General features: G+C 36.3%; 1 protein-coding gene and 1 pseudogene across 3 annotated transcripts; both read left to right on the top strand.

Moving 5' to 3' along the window:
* Positions 1 to 810: 810 nt before the first annotated feature.
* LOC110619364 overlaps positions 811 to 19,957 on the top strand; it is a 79,228-nt pseudogene continuing 60,081 nt past the window's right edge.
* On the top strand, positions 8,191 to 10,313 carry LOC122723946. Of its 3 annotated transcripts, none has more exons than XR_006351146.1 (3): positions 8,194 to 8,776; positions 8,862 to 8,936; positions 9,049 to 10,299. XR_006351146.1 is itself a non-coding variant. In XM_043958033.1 (2 exons), the coding sequence occupies exon 2, from the start codon at positions 9,237 to 9,239 to the stop codon at positions 9,831 to 9,833; it is 597 nt and encodes a 198-aa protein (XP_043813968.1). In that variant the 5' UTR covers positions 8,191 to 8,776; positions 8,862 to 9,236; the 3' UTR covers positions 9,834 to 10,313. The 3 variants fall into 3 exon arrangements, 1 of the variants encoding a protein (XP_043813968.1); XR_006351145.1 differs by having other exon boundaries at positions 8,200 to 8,559; positions 8,643 to 8,776; positions 8,862 to 10,290; XM_043958033.1 differs by having other exon boundaries at positions 8,191 to 8,776; positions 8,862 to 10,313.

The raw sequence follows: 19,957 nt of genomic DNA, 5'->3' as shown, positions 1-19,957 counted from the left end.
ATATAATGAAAATATTGACATTAGACATATTAACACATAATTATAATATGTTAAAAGGATCCCATATTTATGAAGTATTTTATCGACTAAATTATAAAATCATGAACACAGGATTATGTCCTAATGCCATTGATCATAATAGACAAACAGGAGAAACAATTTTTTGGGAAATTGATCAAACCAAAGCTAATATAAATATACCAAAGGCGATACAATGGAAAGATGTCAATCTACCAGAAACATGGAAATATCCAGTCAAAACAATGCCAAGCTTACCTGCTAAAGAAAATACAGAAATAGATTATATTATTCAAAATAATGATGGAACAGTAGAATTAAAATTTAAAAGATCTAATTCTTTTAGACAAACCACTCCTAGTATATATCAACCATCTAGACATTCCTTAGAATCTTCCCGTAGAAGACATACCATAGATATACAGACAGATACAAGTATCTCTGAGGACTCCACTATTCCACATTACCCAGGACCTTTTGTAGGAGAAACTTTTGGAACTAAACCAATAGAGGATACATTTGATCAACATACAAAACCTCAACATACAACATAAGGTATCAAAATACAAGAAGGTGTTTTTAGACAATGCCAATTTAGTCAACCATATGAAGATAGTAATTTTTCTATTAATACCTTAACCCAGACCTTTACACTAGACAAAGACCAAATTCAAGCTGACTATATGTCAGATACAAACCGGGGGAAACGAGACATATTTTTACAAACCTATTCCAGAAAAGATGGTTGACCTGAATTGAATTTTAACTGGGAAATGTTATGATTTGTGGGGTTTTGTTAATGCTGATTTTGGCTTTGAAATTTGGTTGATATGACTTGGAGTGGGTGCGTGGTATTTAAGTTGAGATCAAAATCTCTTTGCATATTTATAATTGAAATTTATGATTGCAACTTCAAAGGCATTTACGTCAATGCAATTGCTGCAGGCTATAAATTGCTTTCTCCATGATTATGAATTTCTCGCATTGTATTGTGTGCTGTGAATAGATCCTACCTTTATAGCCGTACATGCTTGAGAAAAAGAAAGATGCAATTAATAACTTTAAGGATACGTGGAACCATGATATTTTGTTATACGTGGAATATTTTCAACTCTATGATCGAGATAGGAATTATTTACCTTGGTTATTTGGTGGTGATCTACATGTAGGGAAAGTGCTCAGTTTAGCACTTGGGGTGAAGGGAGTATTTGTGACAGTAGTTGATTTCTCAGATGAGAAGGGGAAGGAAGTTGCATCCCTTATTGAGAAACAGAATGCCAAATTCCATTCCAAGTTGGAATTTCCAACTGCTATGTTTGTTAGATGTGATGTGGCAAACTCAAGTAAGTTTTACCACTAATTCATCTTTTATATTTTTCAATTTCATTTATGGAAGCTAGCTTTGCCTTTGAGCTTGATGATTGTAGTGAATGATTTAATGTATTTCAATAGAGAAAAGTGATACATGTTTATATACAAGTATTCCTGTAATTATGCTAACTAAATAGGAAGGTAAATCCTTAAAAATTAATCTAACTAATTAGTAAGGGACTATCTACCATATTATAGTTGGCTTCCTATAATACTCCCTCTCAAACTAAAAGCCCTACAATACTTGATAATAACAAATTATCAAATTAAAAGCCCTATGGTACTTAATAATAATTAGGAAGTTTATCCTAATCTTAACACGATAACTAGAAGTTTATCTTATTCTATACAAGGCCTATTGGACAAAAAGGATCACAATTTTGCGTTTAGGCATGATTATAGCCAAAATTTTTAATTTTGAATGACAAAATCTCAACTTTTAATTTTGTTACAATTATAGCCAATATATAAGATAATTTATGAAATTGGACAGAAAAGTCTAAAATTTTAAGTTTAATCATAATTATAGGTAAAACTTTCAATATTATACTTAAATTTTTTAACCTTTTTTACAATTATGACTAATCAATTTTAAATTATGTGTTGTTGATTTACCCTTTTAAATATTTAGTTAAAATCTATATAACCGATTCTTTAACCTTAATTAACCACATATGTTAAAAACACTTAAATCTTATTATTCCAATCCCCAACTCTTATCATCTAATTAACTATATATCTTAAATCACACTACTTTTATTGTCCTTATCCCTAATTTAAACTTTAAAATCCCTAATTTAAAATTAGTTAGACTTAGAAATTCATTCAAAATGAAGATTTCATATTTCAAGTTATTAAATTTAGATTAGGTCTAACTCACTCGAAGAGCTAGGTCTGACTTAAATGTAACATGATATCAGAGCTTCTCCATCTGATGTTAGGCCGCCCTTTAAGTATTTCAGTCTCTATCCTACATCGGTTTGGGATAGGGGGCATGTGCCATGATTTTAAATTGTGGCCACGTTCGCGGTCGCAGTTGCAGGTAAGGGAAATAGGTTTGTAACAACTGTAACATAACAGTAACGACCTTGCCCTACGCAAATTTTTTAAAATAATTTGCAAAGTTTATAAAATGAATTAATATTGATAGATATAAGTTAGAATAATATAAACCACTATATAATAGATATAAATGCATCAAATGTATACTATATAACTTAGGTTAAACATCATTGGAACAAACTAATGAAATGAAATTAAGTAATACACCATAAATTAATTATAAAAACCTATACCTTAATTTATTTATAATAACTAACATAGGTATTATAACTTGTTCTAAATATAAACTACATTTACCATTAGCCATTAACAACTAACTAATAAAACTTGAGCGTAAAATTTTATGTAAGGTATCTTATAATTAATTTAATGAAATAGATTTCTGAGTATAATTTAAAATAAGAAAAAGTCATACTATTTTATATATTGGGTAAACTAATAATTCAAACTATAATTTTAACTCAAAACTGACATCAAAATGTTCTTTAATCAATAAAAATATACAAAAAAGTAAATTATAAAAATAAAAGCAAAAAAAGAAAAATAAACTCATCTTTTAGAAAAAAGATACTAAGGAATGGAGTAGTTTATATGGATCTAAGCTTATAAAAGAAAAATATAGGAATAAATGAGTTGTTTGAGAGGAAAGAAAAGAGATTTTGAAAGAAAAGGGCTCTTAAATTGCTGGATCTCAATGGAATCTCAAAATACATTATGTTTGCCATGTAAAAAAGGATTGAATTATTGGTGATGGCCGTTATCTTTACTAAACATTTGGTAACAACCGTTATGTTACATAATGACCGTAACAGCCGTTACATATGCAAATCACCGTTACATATACAAATCAAAGGGGCCTTTAAATAACAAGGTAATCGGTAATAGCCACCCTCCATTTTTCGTTACGTAACATAACGTAACAGATTGTTATTTAAAACCATGTCATGTGCTCCTTATAAGGTTTGGAGCACTTACACCTAATCCAAATTTAAGATGGTACTAGAGTCTCCCCATCCGATGTTGGGTCTCTTTTAAATATTTCACGCATTAATTAATTACTAAGTGTGAGAAGAGTGTGCTGAATCCCACATCAGTTTGAGTTTGGGATCATGTGCCCCATAGTTTTTAAAGGTTCAAGGCGCACTAAGGCATCAAGGGGTCCTGGAGCCTAGGCACAAGGTTGCAAGGCACAGGTGCACGCCTGAACAACGCAAGTCGCAAAAATAAAAAAATATTAAGAGTGAATCCCGCCATCTGAATGGCTCTGCTATCATTGGCCCCTAACTCATCCGCTATTATCTTCACTGCCTTGATATATTCAAACGGGTTATCACCCGTTTTATACTTAGGAGCATCCAACTTCAGCTAGTCCGTCATTTTCACCTTGTTCCCTGCTGATGGGTTAGGTTTGGGTGGTTTGATTTTAGAAATTTCTGGTTCTGCTGGGGAGGAGGTGGTGCAGCATTCCCTGGATTAGGGTTTGCTAGATTCTGGTAATAAAGGGGTGGAGGTGAAAACATGAGATAAGGTGGATATGGTGGGTAATAGGGAGGATAGGGCATGTGTGAGGGGTACGGGTGGTAGCTAGAGAAATCCGATGGGCCTCCCATTGGATACCCGTATCCCTGTGGGTAGGGTTGGTACTGAGGTGGGTAAGCAAAACCCGAGGCCTGAGCGCCTCCTTCAAATTCTCCCACACCCTCTCTTGAAAAACTCACACCCAGACTTCCGTCTCTTCTTTGATCATCCGCCACTGTCTCCCTAATATCCGCATATATCCTTCCTGGATCTGTTCTTCTTCTCTTTACATCAAAAGACCTTCTGGGGTCCCTTGACGTCTCACCTCTATTAGTCCTACTCGACCGTGCTCTTGACGGAGCAGTAGGAGGAAGGGCATCCATGCCCTCATTTTCAGGTGGAACTCCGGTCAATCGTGCAGATCGACGTGAGCCTCGCATCCTGTCTTTTGAAAAAACAACATTTATAACATACACATTAGCATCATATGGTTCATGTGGACAACCATGAACCCACATTATATACATAACATATCATCAATGCACATGCATATTATCATGGCATTAAACATCATCATACTTTCATCAGACAGAACTCTACATTCTATCCTAGTGGACATGATTTTTCCTAATGTGCTTGCCCTTCTATAACATCTATGAGCCCAACACTCTCTAGGTCCGACCATATGAACCTAGGGCTCTGATACCACTCTGTAACGACCCAGAAATCAGACCGCTACCTGCGCTAGGGTTCAGATCGACTTAAGGTCGCCGAAACCCATAGCAAGCCTACTATACAACCTGTGTACCTGATAAAATCCCATACATGATCATACATTATATCAAAAACTTGAACATTCCATGAAACCAAGCTCAACCTGTACATGTATCAAAACCATGGTTTCAAATAACGGCCGTTACGTAACGTAACGGCCGTTATTTACAGGTAACGAAGGCTGCCGTGGCCGTTAAGGCCGTTAAATAACGGCGAGAGAAAAATGTTGCCGTAACGGCCGTTATGGCCGTTACGCAACGGTAACGACCGTTACCGGCCGTTACTTTACTTTATATCAGAATCTTGCATTATTGTCCAGCAGCCAGCAGCTCAGGAATCTTGCATAGTTTGTCCAGCAGCTCCAGCCTCCAGCCTGTGCTTCACGTGAAAAATCTCTACCTTTTCTACTTCTTTTTATTCTTTAGTCTTTACTTTAGTTTCTCTTGAACTTCCATCCAGCACTTTGAATCTCTCCAGCAGGCAGCACTTCTTCTCCATTTCCTCCAGCCTCCAGTCCAGCAGGCAGCACTTCTTCTCCTCCATTTCCTCCAGCCTCCAGCAGGCAGCAGCAACACTTCTCCTCCATTTCAGTTCTTCTTCTTCCATAGTTTTTTTCTTCCATAATCCATACTTATTTCCAGCCTCCATTGAGGTAAGTTACTGTTTAAAATTTATGAATTTTATGTTTATTTGATATATTTGTACTTATTATTAAGTTATATAATTTAATTTTAATTATACCTTTTAATTTCATGAACTTTACAAGTTATAACTTACAAGTTACAACATACAAGTTACTTTATTATAATATATTTTTTGTTTACACATTAATTTGAATTTAATTTAAGTTGCACATTAATTTGATAATATATTTTTTATTTTACAGTATATTATTTGATAATTTGAAAATGCCGAGAGGGGAATCTGATAAACCAAGTCAAGATATTGGATGGAATTTTGCTACTCCTACGGGAAAAAAAGGAGAAATGACCTGTAATTTTTGTGGTAAAAAAATAACCGAGGGGATAACTCGCTTGAAGCAGCATTTGGCAAATATACCAGGGCAAGTTGCTAGTTGTCAAAAAGTTTCTGCACAAGTAAAAAAAGACATGGGTAATATGTTGAGAGGTTTTGAAGCTGCAAAAAGGGATAAAGCAAAGAGGGCAAGGGAGTTGGAAGATGAAATCATGAAGATGACAGAAGTTGAGGGTTCAGAAATTGCGAGGCGCGAAAGCATGCTGCAGTTTGATGAAGATGCTTATAGAAGGAGAGCTTCTCATTATGAAAGTGGTGGGAGTAGCCATCAAGCTCCTCCTCGCTCGGGAATTAGTCGTTCAGCGACCGTTCATCATGTCCACATTCTATCTACTACATACAACTGACTTCAATACTCTTGCTGACCTCCTGGTCTACCCTGTACCTGCAAACCTGGGGAATTTGGGAGAGGGGTGAGCTACTAGAGCCCAGTGAGCAGAATCATAAGGCATTTAAAACACATGCTATCATGGAATGCATCACATCACAACTAATCATATCAAGGATGAATTTGTCACCATATAGCCCTCTACATAGTCCAATCATGCCAGGGGCGTAGTGCAGGCCACATCTGGTCTTTCTCTTATACATAACATAACATACATAATCCATGGTGCCGGGGGCGTAGTGCAGGCCACTTCCGGTCTTTCTCTTACATAGTGCCAGGGGCGTAGTGCAGGCACGCCTGGACTTCCATATCATATCATCATGTCATAACATATGAGGGCTAGTGGATCATTCAACGTTCATCCACATCAACAACATATTATGCAATGCAACATATTCGTGAATTCTAATGCAAACATCCTAATATATCTCATGGCATTCATGATGCGTGAATCATGCTAAAACTTTCATTTAATTTAATTTAAAGCATCAAGTTTAGTTCCACTCACCTCTGGCCGAAGCTCTACTGACTCAGAAGCAGCTGACTCACTGCTGAGGTCCTCGGTTCCTCGGGTCCGAACCTACACAGGTGGACTCAAATGAGGGACCAAACAACTAGAACATAACTCTAAATACATCCCCCAAAAACCCCTTAAAACATCATGAAACAACCATAGAAGAACATGCAAGGGAAGGCTGGACAGGGCACTTTCGGCGGCAGGTTCGGCGGCCGAAAGTCCCTCCAGAGCCGAAAGTCAGGCAGGTTCGGCGGCACCTTCGGCGGCCGAAACTCCCAGACAGAGGCGAAACTCATGCATGTTCGGCGGCACTTTCGGCGGCCGAAACTCCCAGACAGAGACGAAAGTCTCCTTTCAGGGGCAAGCTTCGGCAGCCGAAGGCTGCTTCCACAAGAGGGTTCGGCGGCCGAAAGTCCCTTCGGCTGCCGAACCTGATTTCTCCCAAAGGGCAGAAACTTGGTTCAAACATGCACAAATGCCTCCAAACTCATACCATCATGCATTTAGCTCAACCAAAACATGCATACAAGCTCCTAGGGGTCACAAACTACCTTAAACCCCAACTACAACACATCAAACATACATTACAAGCCACATTGCTCAAAAACTCATCAAAAACCCATAAACTCAACATAAGCTTACTCATGCATTTTCTACCCCATGAACTTGCATAAAACTTGTTCAAAACATAATGTAAGCTAGAGATCGACTCTTACCTCTTGAAGATCGAGAGAGAGACGACCTAAAACTCGGAGGTGGGAGAGATTGGGTTCTTGAACCTCCAAGCTCCAAAACTTTGCTCAAAAGCTCAAATCTTCAAAACAAAGTTAAAACAAATGAAAAACTTGAAAGATCTAGAGGAAAAACATCAAAGATCGATGAGGGACGGCGGAGAGCTCACCTTGGCCGAAAATGGGGAAAAAGCTCGCCCGTTTTCGGCTAAGGGACCCTTTTATAGTGGCTGTCCAGGCCACGTTTGGGGGCCGAATGTGCCTCCGCATGCATGCCATGTTCGGCGGCCGAACCTGGGCTCCCCTCACTTATGCCTTCGGGGGCCTAAGGCTCACCCGAAATGCATGCATGTTCGGCGGCCGAACCTGAGCTTTCCTCCAAGGTTGTTTTTATTCAAAACTCATTTCCTCTTTACTTAAAATCATCAAAAACATTAAAACATTTCATGAAAACATGGTTTTACCCTTTTAGAGGTCTCCTGACATCCGAGATTCCACCGGACGGTAGGAATTCCGATACCGGAGTCTAGCCGGGTATTACAAAGTTGATGGAGAAGTTTCCAAATTTGTATTGGACAGCATGCAGTGCACATTGCATTGATTTAGTTTTAGAAGATTTTGGAAAGAGGAAGAATATAAAGACCGTCATTGAGCAGGGAAAAGTTATCACCCAATTTATTTACAATCATAATTGGGTGGAAAATTACATGAAGAAATTTACTGATGGTCGAGATATAATTCGCCCCGGGATTACTAGATTTGCAACTAATTTTATTGCATTGGAGATCTTCTTCGATGTAGAACGGGGTTAAGAAACATGTTTGAATCCGAGCAATGGGTAGGAAGTAAATATGGCCAGGCTACCAGTGGACTAGCTTATGAAGCTAAGAAAATTGTTCTTAGCTTGGATAGAGAGGGAAGAAATTTTTGGGAGAAAGCCGAGCAAATTATGAAAATCCAAGAGCCATTGCTTAAAGTGTTGAGATTAGTGGATGGTGACGAAAAACCAACAATGGAATTTATATATGAAGCAATGGAATGAGCAAAATTGGCCATTAAGCAAAATTCCAGAAGTTACATAGACTACTGGAAAATTATTGATGCTCGTTGGAATTTTCAATTACATCATGATTTGCATGCGGCTGGTAAGAAGCACATAAACTTAATACTTAATACTTTAATAATTTCTATATCTTATAAATTTTAATAATATTTTTATGATTTGCAGGATATTTTTTGAATCCTCAATATCAGTATGGTCCACACGATATTGGAAATGATAGTGAAATTATGGCAGGCCTTAAAAATGTTATTCAAAGGCTAGAGAGTGATTTGGTAAATCAAGCCCATGCATTGAACCAAGTATATAATATATAGCTAACTTGAATAATTTCAATAAACAATTTTAGTAGTATAATAAAGCAAATAATTTTTTTTATTGGTGTAGACACAACTTTATAAGCATAAAATGGAGAGTTTTGGTCCGCCTTAGCACAAAAAGCCATTAAATTCACTGATCCAGGTAAAAATATAAGATTTACACATTATGTTATATTTTTAGTGTTCTAAAATATAAAATCAAATATTTGAGAAAATAACCTATATTATTAAAATTATTATATGTTTTAATGCAGCTGAATGGTAGATACATTATGGTGAAAGTGCTCCTGAACTACAAAGAATTGCAGTAACAGTGTTGAGTCAAACCACTTCTGCATCTAATTGTGAAAGAAATTGGAGCACTTTTTCACTTATACATACAAAGACGAGGAACAGATTACGGTATCAAAAATTGCATGCACTCGTCTTTGTTCACTACAATATGCGGCTGAAGTTGAGGAATTTGAGCAGAGAGAGTCGGCATGAGCTAGAAAAGAGTTATAATCCAATTAATTTGGATTACATTTTCGAGGAAGATGATCCACTAAATCCTTGGTTGGAGGAAAGGGAAAATCCTGCACTTGATGGTGAAGAAAATCCTTGGCTAGAGGAGGATGAGTCCGCTCCATCACAATCACAACAAGTTAATGCTCCAACTCATGGACATAATATTGGAGGCAGTTGTGATGCTGAACCTGAAGATTCTTTTATACTATCTAGTTCCAGTGATGATGATGATGGTGGTAGTGGTCAGGGTGGAAGAGGTGAAGGTTGTGGAGCTATTAGTTCATTACAATCACATGATGATCCCTCTTCATATCAGAGGCATAGTCCATCTCCAGCTCCAGCTCCAACTTTGCAACATACATATCACAGATCCCGTGGTTCTGGTGGTAGCAGTGATAAGGGAAAAGGTGTTGCACATGGAGAGTGTTTTATGGATGCATATAATTATGGATATGGGACTTATGGTGCAAGTGAATCTTCAATGGAAGCAACCTCTACTAGTGATTATGGATATAGAGGAAATTTTCAATGAGATTACTCAAATCCATATCCATATCAGCCTCCTCCATCGTATTCTGATTTATCTTTGTCAGAGCAATCATTCTCCCGCACTCAAACCCAGTCCAATCCTAGTGATCAATTTGGTATGGGTTCATTCTTCAGCTTTGATCCATCACAATACTATCAATATCATCAAGATCAAAACTCTCAATCACAAGATGAAGGTGGTGGATCTACTCAAGAACCTGCTAGACGCTCATTCTAGTTGTAATTGAGGTAAGTTACTACATATAGTGTTTAAAATTTATGTATTTTATGTTTATTCAATATATTTGTACTTGTTTATAAGTTGTATAACTTAATTTTCGTTATATCTTTCAATATATTTTAATTTCATGAACTTCACAAATTTTCTAAAAAAATTTGCACCGCGACAGGCCGTAACCGTTACGTTATGACCGTTACAGGCCTGTTTCCGTTACCCGCGACCGCGACCGCGAACGCGGTCGCGACCGCAATTTGAAACCATGATCAAAACTGTAAACATAAAACCCATACTAGAGCCCTCATCAAATGCTCTAGTATGGTAAACATCACATGCCTCAAGCTTGGTTCAAACATAACTCATAATTAAAACTTTTACATAAAGATCATGTTAATAGGGATTACAAGGACAAAAACTAGAACAAAGCACAATTCTAATCCATTAAACAATACATGTCCACAACTATACTATTACATTTGTCTATACCAGCTACTATACCGACTTCCCGAGCTATCTTTGACCCTGCAAACCTGGGGTTAGGGGAAAGGGATAAGTTATAAGAGCCTAGTGAGCAGAACATAAAAACAGTGTAATAAACATATGCTCGTATGAAATGCGTCACAACACAAACAATTCACATTAAAATGGACTTGTCACCAGTAACCCTCTACATATTCCAATAGTGCCCGGCCCTCGACGGAGCTCCTCAAGACTTCCTCTTAAACATAACATAACATATCCAAAATGCCAGGGGCGTAGAATGGGCCTCACCTGGACTTTCCCTTACATATTGCCAAGGGTGTAGAATGGGCCTCACCTGGACTTCTGTATCGTATCATATCATATCATCTCGTGGGCTAGTGGGTTATCCAATATCCATCCACATCAACAGTAAATTATGCAATGCATCATATTCGTGAATTCTAATGCAAACATCCTAATATATAAACATGGCATTCGTAATGCATGAACATACTTAAAAAGTTTGGTTACTTTAAAACAATAAATTAATTCAGTTCTACTCACCTCTGACTGATGCTCGCCTAAACTGACGCAGTTATCTTACTGCAGGCGTCTACGGTCTCCCAGGTCCGATCCTACACAGATGGACTCAAATGAGGGACCAAACATAACTATTACATGACTTTAAACAACTCCCCCAAAACCCCCTAAAACAATAAAAAAAACATGTACACAAAATAAGCAAAGGAAGGCTGGGCAGGGGACTTTCGGCGGCCAAAGGTCCCTCACAGATCCAAAAGTCAGGGACTTTCGGGGGCAGGTTAAGCGGCCAAAAGGCTGCCTTCACAAGCAGGTTCGGCGGCTGAACCTGGGTTCTCCAGCAAGGCAGAACTCGATTCTGCCCTATGTACACAGCCACCCAACTCTCCGATCCTCACACCTAACAACACAAACACATGCATACTCACTCATCATCATGGTTTCAAATCGCAGTCGTGGCCGCGTTCGCGGTTGCGGGTATCGAAAACAAGCATGTAACGGTCATAACGTAACGGTAACGGCCTGTCGCGGCGCAAATTTTTTTAGAAAAATTTGTAAAGTCTATGAAATTAAAATATATTGAAAGATATAACGAAAATTAAGTTATACAACTTATAAACAAGTACAAATATATTGAATAAACATAAAATACATAAATTTTAAACATTATATGTAGTAACTTACCTCAATTACCACCAGAATGAGCGTCTAGCAGGTTCTTGAGTAGATCCACCACCTTCATCTTATGATTGAGAGCTTTGATCTTGATGATATTGATAATATTGTGATGGATCAAAGCTGAAGAATAAACCCATACCAAATTGATCACTAGGATTGGACTGGGTTTGAGTGTGGGAGAATGATTGCTCTGACAAAGATAAATCAGAATACGATGGAGGAGGCTGATATGGATATGGATTTGAGTAATCCCATTGAAAATTTCCTCTATATCCATAATCACTAGTAGAGGTTGCTTCCATTGAAGATTCACTTGCACCATAAGTCCCATATCCATAATTATCTGCATCCATAGAACACTCTCCATGTGCAACACCTTTTCCCTTATCACTGCTACCACCAGAACCACGGGATCTGTGATATGTATGTTGCAAAGTTGGAGCTGGAGCTGGAGATGGAGATGGAGATGGACTATGCCTATGATATGAAGAGGGTTCATCATGTGATTGTAATGAACTAGTAGCTCCACGACCTTCACCTCTTCCACCCTGACCACTACCACCATCATCATCATCATCACTGGAACTAGATAGTATAAAAGAATCTTCAGGTTCAGCATCACCACTGCCTCCAATATTATGTCCATGAGTTGGAGCATTAACTTGTGATTGTGATGGAGCGGGGTCATCCTCCTCTAGCCAAGGATTTTCTTCACCATCAAGTATAGGATTTTCCCTTTCCTCCAACCAAGGATTTAGTGGATCATCTTCCTCGAAAATGTAATCCAAATTAATCGGATTATAACTCTTTTCTAGCTCATGCTGACTCTTTCTGCTCAAATTCCTCAACTTCAGCCACATATTGTAGTGAACAAAGATGAGTGCATGCAATTTTTGATACCGTAATCTGTTCCTCGTCTTTGTATGTATAAGTGAAAAAGTGCTCCAATTTCTTTCACAATTAGATGCAAAAGTGGTTTGACTCAACACTGTTACTGCAATTCTTTGTAGTTCAGGAGCACTTTCACCATAATGTATCCACCATTCAGCTGCATTAAAACATATAATAATTTTAATAATATAGTTAGTTTCTCAAATATTTGATTTTATATTTTAGAACACTAAAAATATAATATAATGTGTAAATCTTATATTTTTACCTGGATCAGTGAATTTAATGGCTTTTTGTGCTAAGACGGACCCAAAACTCTCCATTTTATGCTTATAAAGTTGTGTCTACACCAATAAAAAAAATTATTTGCTTTATTATACCACTAAAATTGTTTATTAAAATTATTCAAGTTAGCTATATATTATATACTTGCTTGGTTCAATGCATGGGCTTGATTTACCAAATCACTCTATAGCCTTTGAATAACATTTTTAAGGCCTGCCATAATTTCACTATCATTTCCAATATCGTGTGGACCATACTGATATTGAGGATTCAAAAATATCCTGCAAATCATAAAAATATTATTAAAATTTATAAGATATAGAAATTATTAAAGTATTAAGTATTAAGTTTATGTGCTTCTTACCAGCCGCATGCAAATCATGATGTAATTGAAAATTCCAACGAGCATCAATAATTTTCCAATAGTCTATGTAACTTCTGGAATTTTGCTTAATGGCCAATTTTGCTCTTTCCATTGTTTCATATATAAATCCCATTGTTGGTTTTTTATCACCATCCACTAATCTCAACACTTTAAGCAATGGCTCTTGGATTTTCATAATCTGCTCGGCTTTCTTCCAAAAATTTCTTCCCTCTCTATCCAAGCTAAGAATAATTTTCTTAGCTTCATAAGCTGGTCCACTGGTAGCCTGGCCATATTTACTTCCTACCCATTGCTCGGATTCAAACATGTTTCTTAACCCCGTTCTACATCGAAGAAGACTCTCCAATGCAATAAAATTAGTTGCAAATCTAGTAATCCCGGGGCGAATTATATCTCGACCATCAGTAAATTTCTTCATGTAATTTTCCACCCAATTATGATTGTAAATAAATTGGGTGATAACTTTTCCTTGCTCAATGACGGCCTTTATATTCTTCCTCTTTCCAAAATCTTTTAAAATTAAATCAATGCAATGTGCACTGCATGCTGTCCAATACAAATTTGGAAACTTATCCGTCAACTTTTTGCCACCAGATTTAATAGCAGCTTCATTATCAGTCACCACTTGGACAATTTTGCTTGGGCCAATTTCTTCAACCACCTCTTTCATGATCTTGAAGTAATATTCTCCATCTTTTCGTTCAACATTACTTGCATCTATGGATTTATAGAACACTGTTCCACGAGGAGAGTAGACTAGAAAATTAATTATACTTATTCTGGTTGGTCCGCTCCATCCATCACACATAATGGTAACTCCTCTTTCATTCCACATGCCCTCAAATGAAGCAATATATTTCTTCATTTCTTTGTATTCATTTTTCAAATATACTTCAGAGATCTCATATGCTGAAGGTGGTGATACATTAGGTCCCACTTCAGTGGCCGTTCTGAGTAATGGCTTTGTCCATGGTGACTCAACCACACTAAAAGGTAATCTGTTGTGGATAACAAAATTACCAAAGGCTTTAAGCAACTTTTCTTTCTGCGACTTAAGCCATTTGGTTTTAATCTTTGTTTGTTTCAGACTTCTGTTCTTTTCTATTTCAATTTTAGCTGCTGCTAATCTAGAAGCAGGTGTTGATGTTTGCTCAAGATTTTCTATTTCAATTTTAGCTGCTGCTAATCTAGAAGCAGTTGTTGATGTTTGCTCGACAAATCTTGATGCTTCTCTACCTCTTTCACGAACGGTTGCTGAATGACTAATTCCCGAGCGAGGAGGAGCTTGATGGCTACTCCCACCACTTTCATAATGAGAAGCCCTCCTTCTATAAGCATCTTCATCAAACTGCCGCATGCTTTCGCGTCTCGCAATTTCTAGTTCAATATCTTCTTCGTCTGAATCTGAACCCTCAACTTCTGTCATCTTTATGATTTCATCTTCCAACTCCCTTGCCCTCTTTGCTTTATCCCTTTTTGCAGCTTCAAAACCCCTCAACATATTTCCCATGTCTTTTTTTACTTGCACAGAAACTTTTTGACAACCAGCAACTTGCCCTGGTATATTTGCCAAATGCTGCTTCAAGCGAGTTATCCCCCCAGTTATTTTTTTACCACAAAAATTACAGGTCATTTCTCCTTTTTTTCCCGTAGGAGTGGCAAAATTCCATCCAATATCTTGATTTGATTTATCAGATCCCCCTCTCGGCATTTTCAAATTATCAAATAATATACTGTAAAATAAAAAATATATTATCAAATTAATGTGCAACTTAAATTAAATTCAAATTAATGTGTAAACAAAAAATATATTATAATAAAGTAACTTGTATGCTGTAACTTGTAAGTTATAACTTGTAAAGTTCATGAAATTAAAAGGTATAATTAAAATTAAATTATATAACTTAATAATAAGTACAAATATATCAAATAAACATAAAATTCATAAATTTTAAACAGTAACTTACCTCAATGGAGGCTGGAAATAAGTATGGATTATGGAAGAAAAAAGCTATGGAAGAAGAAGAACTGAAATGGAGGAGAAGTGCTGCTGCTGCCTGCTGGAGGCTGGAGGAAATGGAGGAGAAGAAGTGCTGCCTGCTGGACTGGAGGCTGGAGGAAATGGAGAAGAAGTGCTGCCTGCTGGAGAGACTCAAAGTGCTGGATGGAAGAGAGACTAAAGTAAAGACTAAAGAATAAAAAGAAGTAGAAAAGGTAGAGATTTTTCACGTGAAGTGAAGCACAGGCTGGATGGAGCTGCTGGACAAACTCTGCAAGATTCCTGGAGCTGCTGGAGCTGGACAATAATGCAAGATTCTGATATAAAGTAAAGTAACGGCCGTTACGGCTGTTACATAACGGTCGGTAACGGCCGTAACGGCCGTTACGGCCACATTTTTTACTTGCCGTTCTTTAACGGCCGTAACGGCCACGGGAGCCTTCGTTACCTGTAAATAACGTAACGGCCGTTATTTGAAACCATGCTCATCATGCATAATGGGCATAAAAACTAGCCTAATCCCCAACAAGCAACAACAAAAACACAAGAGGGAGCATTTATCATCAAAACTAACACAAACCCTAAAACTTTAGATCTAACCATTTCATGCATTATTAACCCTTAATCCCTTCTTAAAACTTATTTAAAATATAGTAAAAACAAAGATCTAGATTTACCTCTTGGAGATCTAAGGGTGACAGCAACTCCAACTTGGAGATGAGGTAAAAGGTCTCCGGAGGTCTCCAAGGTTTAAAAACTTGGATTCAAGCTCAAATCTTCAAATACAAAAGGAAACTCGTGAACTTTCTAAGAGATTTGAAGGAAAAACAACAAGAACAACAAAGGGAGGGTAAGGACTCACCTCTGCCCGAAAATGGAGAGAAAACTCTCTCATTTTTGGGCTGAAGGCCTCTTATAGGTGGCTAGATAAACCACCTTCGGGGGCCAAAAGGGAAGGTCCCGCGGCAGCGCCACCTTCGGCAGCCGAACCTGGGGCTTTCCTTCAAAACTCTTTTCTTTCTTTTAATTCCATAACACAAAAACCAAACAATAAAACCATAAAATTCATTTTACGAAAACCTTATTGTACCCTTCTAGAGAGGTTTTAGCTTCGAGATTCTGGTCCCCAACGGAGATTCCGTCGGAAGATTGGAATTCCGTCACCAGAACTTAGCCGGGTATTACAAAGGCTCTATAGGATAAAGACAAAGAATTATAAAAGAGAAAATCAGAAATAGAGTGTTTAGTGCAAAATCTAACTCCTTTTCTTTGAGCAATTGGTTTATTTATATCATCAATGGACTCAAGGGTCAGAGATAACTCACCAGATGGATGAAAAAAAGAAGATTATTGACACTAAGAAGGTTGCACAATGGCTTTTTTTGTTTCTGTTTATTTACTTCCGACAAACAGTTAGCTGATATGTTTACCAAGCGACTCAATAATAAAACCTATCATACTTGGATTTGCATGTGTGGTATCTATGCACCAACTTGAAACGGAGTGTTGACTAATGTAGAGAATTCCTAATTAGGAGGATTCAGTCACTATTTGAGCAGATTTTTAGGATTCTATTTATGTTTGATTAGAGGGACTTTATTTGTAATTAGGTGTGTTGTAAATATTTCTATTTAGGTGTTGATGTTTTTGTATAAATACCCAAAGTTTGTAAAGATCTAATTAATTGGAATAGAATATGAAATTTCTCTCAAAATTCTTCACAAATTAGGGATTAAAATAATAAGAGTTGAGTGCTTTTAGGGTATATATTTAATTACGGTTAAAGAACTGGTTGTATAGATTTAACTAAATATTTAAAAGGGTAAATAAATAATACATGACATGACACTTGTATTAATTTAAAAATTGATTAAAATTATTTTAAGGGTTGGATATAATTGTAAAAAAAAAGTTAAAAATATTTAGGTATAATATTGAAAATTTTGGCTATAATCATGATTTAACTAAAGTTTTAGACTTTTTTGTTGACAACTTATCTTAGAGATCGACTATAATTATAATAAATTTACAAGACGAGGCTTGTCATCCAAAATTGAAAGTTTGGCTATAATCATGATTAAATGCAAAGTTGTAGTCTTTTCTGACAAATAGCCCTCTAAACAATAATAAAGATTGATAGTAATTAAAAAGTTTATCCTAATCTAAATGATAATTAACAATAATTAGAAAGTTTATCATAATCTAAATACTAATAAAGATCAATAATAATCAATCAGAAAATTTATCCCAAAACAGACCACGTAAACAGAAATTTGATCTTTAGCTATCTCAAATATTGAGGGAGGCTTCCAAGAAAGCTTATTACAACTATTTGCTCTGGTTGACCTTGTTGAGTTTTCACATCCGGATTAAAGGATATCAAAACATTAAGTTTCATATAAACTCTTTTAAAATCTATTAAAGAGGCAGAAAGTATCCAACCTTGTTTTTGAGCATGATAAAATGCCTAACGTGGCACATAAATGCTGGAAATATTCCCTTACCATAATATAGGAACTCCAAATAATTCATCAATTCATTAAAAAATTCTCAATGATTAATTAAGCTAATTACCTCAATGTTAATGGAGTTGCAGATTTGTATGAATAACTGGGCACCTTTCCTCATTCAAGTTTGTTTTGTATCATTTGTGAGTGGATCCTTGATGAGGTGATTATCCATATTAATGCTCTGTAGATAAACCTAAACTGTCTTGCTCCAATCTATATAAGTAGGAATTAAGTTTGTGTTCCTTAGTTGTAGTCACCATCAGAATCACATTCTCACTGAATGTAGGAAAAGAACTCTCTGAATCTGAGTTCCAAAATACCTTAAAATCAAATCAAAGAAGGAATCCACAAAGGAGGTATCAAAACCCAAAACAGACTATGTGAACAGTACCAATGAACAATGAACAGTAATGCTGAACAGTACCGTGAATAGTACCGAAGCCTTAAAAAATGGAATGTCTGATATTGTATAGCGAACATATTTGATATATTTCAATAGTGAAAAGTGATACATATTTACATATAAGTATTCCTCCAATTATGCTGACAAAATAGGAATATAAATCCCTCAAATTGAGCAAACTAATTAGGCAGATAATAACTACAATATTATAGTTGACTTCCTATAACAATTATTTACAAGGCTCCTCATTCTATCTATTCAGTAGGAAAAGTGCTGTCATTTTGTTAAATAATACTGAAATGTCATAAAAAGGATCTGAGGAATATTGCAGTCTTGCAAAGAAGCAACCAAACAATACTTAATATTACTTACTTACAGCTGAAATGCATAAATTCTGGTTTTTTAATTTCTCTTACTCATTTGAACAACAAATATAGTGATTGGGAGTGAGATGATACCACTTCAGAGTTTCTATTTTTATGCTGTGAACAGGAGATTTAACAGCTGCTTTTGAGAAGCATGTAGCAACATATGGATGACTAGATATCTGTATCAATAGTGCTGGTATAATTAGTTCAATACCTTTCTACAAGGATCAAAATGATAGTACTCATTCATGGAGGCATACTGTTCAAGTGAACCTGGTTGCTGTTATTGATTGCACTCGGCTTGCGGTACCGTATGCTTATATTTGACTTTATTTTCTTCAAATAGATTTATTCAGGTTCCAAACAAATAAATATGTTGCAGTCTTGGAGAATTAAGTGTTGAAAAGTTAGAATATGAGAGTTGTATATACTTTCTAAGAAGTTTCTAGGCCACATAAATTCCTCAGTTTGTTTCGAAACTTATCAAACTTTGACTGGTCTTTGGGTTTGAGGATCCAGAATTGTAAAGGCCTAAAATATAAAATATAAGTAGCATTTTTAATATTTTAGCAGTGAAACTTGAGATCACTTTTGTGTGGTAATTGTTATCATTGTCGATAATTGTTCAGTATTTAAGGTCCTACATGCACCCTCCTGTGAGGTCATCTTGAAACTTCTCTGTACAAGTTAAATGTATCACATGCTAGAAGTAGGATCAACATTTATTGTGAGATATTAGATTCCAAATTAGAAAAAAAGGAAGATAAAAGTAAAAGGTTTGGGAGACGGATGAGAATGGACAATCTTGCTGAAGAATTTTTACTTTTCCTTTTTAGCGAGCACAAGCTTCTGTGAAACTATAATTATCTACAATTCCTGAACAGATAAAAGCTATGAAAGCTGCACAAAAGCCTGGAGTCATTATAAATCTGGGATCTGCTTCAGGTCTTTATCCTATGATTAACGATCCTATCTACTCTGCCTCTAAAGGTGTGCTGCTTCTCTGTCTCTTCTTGTTGCTGATTTCTTCCAAATGTTCTTGTTTGTTCTTCATACTTTTTTTGACCTATGAAACAACCTTTCATGCACAAAACTGTGAACATGATTTATATCTGAATAAAACCTCTTTGAATGTTCAGATACTTGCAATATATTTTTTTCCTAAAAATTTCCTCAGGCGGTGTTGTTATGTTTACTAGATCACTTGTTCCATACAAACATCAAGGTATTCGCATTAATGTGCTTTGTCCTGAGGTAAGCCTATATGATAGCTTGTGATTTTGTTTGTAGTGCCAACTTTTAATGTTTTATCTATAAAATTTTTGGAGGAAATCAAATTAGCATATTTGACATGACCTAGTGATGCAGT

The sequence above is a fragment of the Manihot esculenta genome, chromosome 7, assembly GCF_001659605.2.
Source record: "Manihot esculenta cultivar AM560-2 chromosome 7, M.esculenta_v8, whole genome shotgun sequence".
NCBI classification, from domain to species: Eukaryota; Viridiplantae; Streptophyta; class Magnoliopsida; order Malpighiales; family Euphorbiaceae; genus Manihot; species Manihot esculenta.
The sequence above is the reverse complement of the archived record's forward strand: the minus strand, read 5'-3'. Positions and strand labels throughout refer to the sequence as shown.